The sequence below is a fragment of the Sinocyclocheilus rhinocerous genome, unplaced genomic scaffold, assembly GCF_001515625.1.
Source record: "Sinocyclocheilus rhinocerous isolate Xijiao unplaced genomic scaffold, SAMN03320098_v1.1 scaffold270, whole genome shotgun sequence".
Classification (NCBI taxonomy): Eukaryota; Metazoa; Chordata; class Actinopteri; order Cypriniformes; family Cyprinidae; genus Sinocyclocheilus; species Sinocyclocheilus rhinocerous.
Genome location: NW_015653456.1, coordinates 12,828 through 19,019, shown reverse-complemented (window position 1 = coordinate 19,019; position 6,192 = coordinate 12,828). Strand labels below are relative to the sequence as shown.

Genomic DNA, 6,192 nt, shown 5'->3' with positions numbered 1-6,192 from the left:
TATATATATATATATATATATATATATATATATATTTAGTGGCCTCTCTTTATTACCAAAAAGCATTTTGTCAATGCCTACATGCTATTGTTATTCACCTTCTTCTCATAAACACCTTGCCACTCAATGCCTGCAAAGAACTTATGCTGCATGATTTCTTTTGCATCATCTGGACCTCCACCTAACCTGCAGAAAGAAAACCCACGAACAGATAAGCAAACAGCTACATTCCCTTGTTACCTTTAATGCCTCTTCCAAGAACAACTTTCAGGGAAGTGTTAAAACACAGATACAAAACTATACTTTCACTAAACTAGATTTTCCCTGTCACACAGTTCTTAGTTCTTGCTTGTAATTTTTTTTCACTTGACCAAGTGATCAAGAGAGCAGCATTTTTATTGGCAAGCTGACGAGTCAACAATTACTGCCACTATGTAACCACAATACACCTCTGTCATGGCAATTTCTCAAAACCTAATCTGATTCACACTGTACCCATCAATATTTCGGTTAGCTAATCCATGCTGGTCTCTCAGGCTAAACCAGTCTGATTTTAGAGGGTTTTTGGCCACTTTTGGCAGGGATATATAATAAACAGTGCGACAGCAAAATAATGTCACAGAAGACTATTTGTAAGACTACTAATTTAAATCAATTGTCCCCAAAAGACATAGTCTTCATAGCTTGTGATACATCTTAATCTAAATTTATCATCTGCTCACTATTCTATATCACGGACTGTTCTTCTACCACATTTGAAATAAACCACTCTTGTCTCTGACTAGCAGTTTTAAATCTTGGCCACTATAGTCAATCCCCATTCCTATGCAATAAATTAAAAAAATAATAAAAACTAAAGTCATATGAAAAAAAAATAGTAATGTTCAGTACATTTGACTATTTTTAGTACAAACACTCCCAAAAGATTAGGTACCAAGTGGCATTGCTTGTGCAGTAAAGAAGACTGCAAAGGTAGCTCAGCTTCCCCTAAAATTTTAAGATTTTATTCAAATGTGACAAAGATGTAGAAATATGTATATTGTTGGCAATATTTTGCTATGGTGGTATTACTGCCAACAAAAGAAGAAAAATGTTCTCTTTATTTGACCATTATTTTTTTAAACTTCATTCAAGGACAAGGTTGCATGTAAACTGCTCTGATTAAAAAAATGACAAATCAATTAACAGACTCACAGACCTTCCAAGTGATGTAATGGATCAGTTACTTGAGAGAAAATGATCCATCATTCATCATGAATTCTTGAAACAACGCACATGGAGAAGACTACACAATCAAATCAGAGGTCTCTCACCGCTGCGTTGGGTCTTTCTGAAGCAGTCCTGACAGCAAAGATTTTGCCTCAGGTCCAAGTGTACGAGGAAAACGGATCTCATCCATGAGGATCAATTCAAAGAGTTTCTCATGATCCTGGTTGTAGAAGGGCAGCCGGCCGCACATCATCTCGTACATGACTACACCCAACCCCCACCAGTCCACCGCCCGGCCATAATCATTGTCCTCAAGAACCTGAGAAAGAGCAGCAGAGAACCAAAATTAGGGCTAAGGGGTCAAGATTTTGCTGGCTGGCATGGTAGATAACTACAATATCGTGGAAAATGTTTTTTTTTTTTTTTTCATTGAAAACCATTTAAAATCTGCTGTGTATTCTGACAAAAAAAAAAAATTCATGTAAATTCAAGTAAAATCACAAATATTTCATTACAGTTTAACCGATGTTCAAAAAGTGATTTTTGGAATGCACTTAAAAGCATAAAATGGCTGTTTTATGCCTTTCACATCACAGCTCATGGCTTGTAATGACATAAGTTCTCAACATTTCCATTAGGTATGTTCAATTTTAAGAGGCACTGTGCAGACCAATCGGTGTATGACATCAAAGTACCACAACCACAAGAGCGATTCAAAAGCATAAGGAGCCATCTGCTCTCTAATCGCTTTCGCTGTACTATTATGATCCATGATTAATCACATGACATATCAGATGATAGCATGTGGAACTTATTAAAATGGTGGTATATTCCCAAATATATCCCAAATGCTTGAAAGATAGAAGACAATTTTCATTTGTATATCGATTTTTACAATATACATTTAGTGCCCACATTTACCAATAGGCTAAAGATGATAGTAGCTGGCAATAGAGTAGTTTACATATAGCAACGCTATAAACAATCTTAGCTGAGATTTGCTATACAGCACATATCGCTTTATGTGAGCATGTGTATGTGAATAACACTGGATGTAAGTAGTTGCAAGTTGGCGTTATTAATACATTATGCTATATGTTCATCTGTGAGGTTTGAAAGGTATAAAATCTGTAAGGTTTTGTTCTATTTCTATTTGGTGTAGTGACAAACATGTACAGTATGTGGGTAAAGCTGGATATATTTATAGTAATTGCCAGCTGGAATTATTGGTTCATTATGCGGTGATAAGGAAATATATAACATGCAAAATGTGTGAAATCTAAATGTTGGAGGAATCACAATAGCACTGTAAAGTACAGGTCAAGTTATCCATCACTCTGCTGCATACACCTTAAGTGTAGCCAGGATCCGCCCACAGTTAAAAGTTTTCAGGGATAGCCAGCACTGAACCAACAGGTCAGTGAATCAGATCCAGATTGCACGCTCCAGAATCTGATTACACCATGATGCAAATTGACACCACTTAAAAGTGCATAGCAACCCCCCCACTCCTGTATGAATGAGCTCTTGCATTCAAAACGGTCTTCAAAAGACCATATCTGATTAAAACCCCAAAAGCGGAAGACTCACTTTGTCTTCCTGCACTCTCCTGTCAGCAGGAAGACATATAAGAGAGCCATCGGCCACACATTAGTCAGTGTCTATCCCTAAAGACGATGGTAGGGAAAGAGAGAACCGAAAGGCACTCTGGGCTGTCTTTCTCAAAATGAAAAGATCCACCTCTGCCTAGCCGAAATAATGGTCTGAGGAGGCAACATCCATGGGCCTCAACCTTGAGAGAAGATCTGCTTCCAGAGATAAAAAAAATGTGTTTCTTTGTTCCTACCTGGATTTCCTTCTCTATTCTCTATGTTCATACAGACATTATTACAGAGTATATTTACAAACTACTAGTGTATGGAACTCATTTCACATATCTTTCATCTAATGTTTTCTTACCTCTGGAGCCAGATACTCTGGTGTACCGCAGAACGTCTTCATTGTTGCTCCCTCTGTAATTCCCTCCTTGCACAGGCCAAAATCAGTAATCTTTATGTGGCCATCTTTATCCAGCATCAAGTTCTCCAACTTCCACAGAATAATTTCATTGTTATGTGATATATTGGTTTGATAATGATATAACAAGTAGCATTACACTAAACACAACATAACTGACAAGTCATTTTACACATTTAAAGTTATTAAACATGATTCATCTTGAATGGATTTTTTTCCACTAATCTCACCTTTAAGTCTCTATAAACAACGTTTCTCTCAGAATGAAGGTAATCCAGGGCTGAGACAATCTCTGCTCCATAAAACTGTGCTCTCTCTTCCGAAAAAACGCGATCTCGCGATAAATGAAAGAAAAGCTGTGATATAAGAACAAATACCCCATAAATATCCCAAATGATAAACAGTAAGACCATCTGGAATTTTGAATCTTCTGGGATAAAATATATTATACGTAGTACACACATTATTTAAATAAAGCATTTGACTGCATGCAAATTAAATAATTACTTCATTAATCTTAATAAACAATCATTACTAAACTTCACCTTTACGAGATCTCACCTCTCCACCATTTGCATACTCCATAACAAAACATAATCGGTCATGAGTCTGGAAAGAATACTTCAGACCCTGAAACACAGGTGACATAGGTGTTGTAACATTCGCTATTAAAGGAATATTTACATTTATTCTCTAGTTTAATATTGATTATCAGTGGAAACAAATTTGACTCCACAGAAAAAGCAGAATTTTTCGGCTAATTCAGAGATCCTCAGAGAAATCTAATCCCATCCAGATAGGATACCTGGGATTGCGGGATATTATATTCCACAACGCTTCTCCTGATTTATTTTGACCTTTGACTAACTATTTTATTGTCACATGTTTCAACTGTCCAAGCAGCTTTCATAACAGCCATATCACCCTGCAGCCCAAGACTGGTTGCCCACTGAAGCTAAGCAGGGTTGAGCCTGGTCAGTACCTGGATGGGAGACCTCCTGGGAAAACTAGGTTGCTGTTGGAAGAGGTGTTAGTGAGGCCAGCAGGGGGTGCTCACCCTATGGTCTGCGTGGGTCCTAACGCCCTAGTATAGTGATGGGGACACTATACTGTCACTTTGGGTGTACAACAATACACAATAAAGCGCTATATAAATGCATCATTCATTCATTCATAATGGAAATCATCTGAAATCATCACTTTTTGCCATCTGAAATCAATAATAAATTACTGATCACAAAAAGTGTAAGAATGTAAGAATCTAATCAGCATTAACTAGATTGAAACTTTTAAAAAAGACAAATTTTATGTTGCCCTGAATTTAAAATAGTTTGAAGTTTGAAGGTCAGGGTAGATAGAATAATATTAACAAAACAGCTTTGCTAGGTAATAATGATAGTTCTGCTCTTACAAGCTCAGAGACATTTAGAATCTATTGATATGTTTAATAGACAGTGTCTTGGTGCCCTGGATATTGATATTTTGTTATTTATTTGAAATTATTACCAGAATAGATGGTTATTTTGTGGTAATGCAAATGTTTTGAATATTCATGTACACAAATGTTTATGCCAGGCCATAAATTGACAAGAACTATGCATGGATGCCTTATAGTCCTTATGCCACCCAATAAACAATCTTATAGATCTGCCCCTGCTCGATGAAATTAATATTTAAAAATAAACTTAACCCAAACTCCTGTCAAAAAACTGAACCTGGAATGTTCCATAAATTAGTACTAGTGTGTGATAAACGCTAACTCTAAAATGTCTCTTTACTCTTTACAATCTCTCTACTTTGATATCATCAGCTTACTGTTAAAAAAGGGTGTTTGGAGTTCTGGAGGACTCGGTTTTCAGTAAGTGTGTGTGCTACCTCATCCTGTAAATAAAGGAATGAAAAGAATTTGTTAGAACTTCTAATATGAAGTAACTACAATTTATGCATATAAATAGAACTTGCCAAAATACATTGTACAGGCAAATAGACAAACCAATGATTCAATTTACTGATAAAAAGTAGACAGAAAAAAGCAAAGGACCTACTTTTGCTACTATAACCTCCTTTTTAAGAATTTTCATGGCATAGTATTTTCCTGTGGCTTTCTCCTTCACCAGTATGACCTTTCCAAAAGTGCCTTTCCCCAAGAGTTTGAGGTATTCAAAGTCATGCATTGTCTACACAACAGCATAAAGAAAAGTCTTTGAGAAATACAGTTTTAAAATATCCAATATCATTTTAAAAATCAAATCTAAGGTACAAAAATGTAATTTACACAGAATATTTTGTTTATTTAGCTTTTTCACCCTCTGAGTGAACTGAGGTTCACTTCATCTTACAGTGTTTACTTAAGAGTTGTTTAGCAACCTTAAAAAATATTTTAACCTAAATAAAAAAAAAAACACATTATTTTAAAATTTCTATAGAAAGAGTAGAGAGGACAAGAAACTCTCTACCACTTTGAGTCGAGGTTTGGACAGGTACATCTCCATGTCCATAGGGTCGGGTGAAGAGTCCATTCTCTCTTCCTCCTGCTTCTGTAGACTATCTGCCACAGCCTGGATGGCCTTCGTCCACTCCACCCTGCCGAAAACAAGAAAATAATGTAGGGGAACTCTAATTTTACAGCTTTCTTTTGTTCAGTAGGAGTTAAAAAAATGTACTTTAGGGAACTTGAGGAGTGCTATCATGAATTTAAAGGGACCCCTTTAAGGACCCTATTATGCTTTTTCACTTTTTCAACTTTAGTTAGTCTGTAATGTTGCTGTTTGAGCATTAAAAAAGATCTGCAAAGTTACAAAGCTCCAAGTCCACTTCAAAAAGAGATATTTTATTTAACAGAAATCACTTTTCAAAAACTACAACAAACGACTCGTTTGGACTACAACGCATATTTTCCGGGATTTGTGATATCACAAATATCGACGAATGGGACGAGACCTGGTTGAGCTGCACTAGAGAAGGCAA

At 36.2% G+C, this 6,192-nt stretch overlaps 1 protein-coding gene across 2 annotated transcripts in view; it reads right to left on the bottom strand.

Annotated features, from left to right (window-relative positions):
- Positions 1-6,192, bottom strand: part of LOC107715681 (RAC-alpha serine/threonine-protein kinase-like) — a 16,244-nt gene that overhangs the window by 2,100 nt on the left and 7,952 nt on the right. For both annotated transcript variants that reach the window (XM_016521852.1, XM_016521853.1), the window contains exons 5-12: positions 5,682-5,808; positions 5,271-5,402; positions 5,041-5,106; positions 3,787-3,855; positions 3,456-3,581; positions 3,169-3,297; positions 1,314-1,528; positions 99-186 (exon numbers count right to left, since the gene is read on the bottom strand). In XM_016521852.1, the coding sequence (XP_016377338.1) occupies positions 99-186; positions 1,314-1,528; positions 3,169-3,297; positions 3,456-3,581; positions 3,787-3,855; positions 5,041-5,106; positions 5,271-5,402; positions 5,682-5,808 (952 nt within the window). The remainder of the gene's footprint in view (positions 1-98; positions 187-1,313; positions 1,529-3,168; positions 3,298-3,455; positions 3,582-3,786; positions 3,856-5,040; positions 5,107-5,270; positions 5,403-5,681; positions 5,809-6,192) is intronic.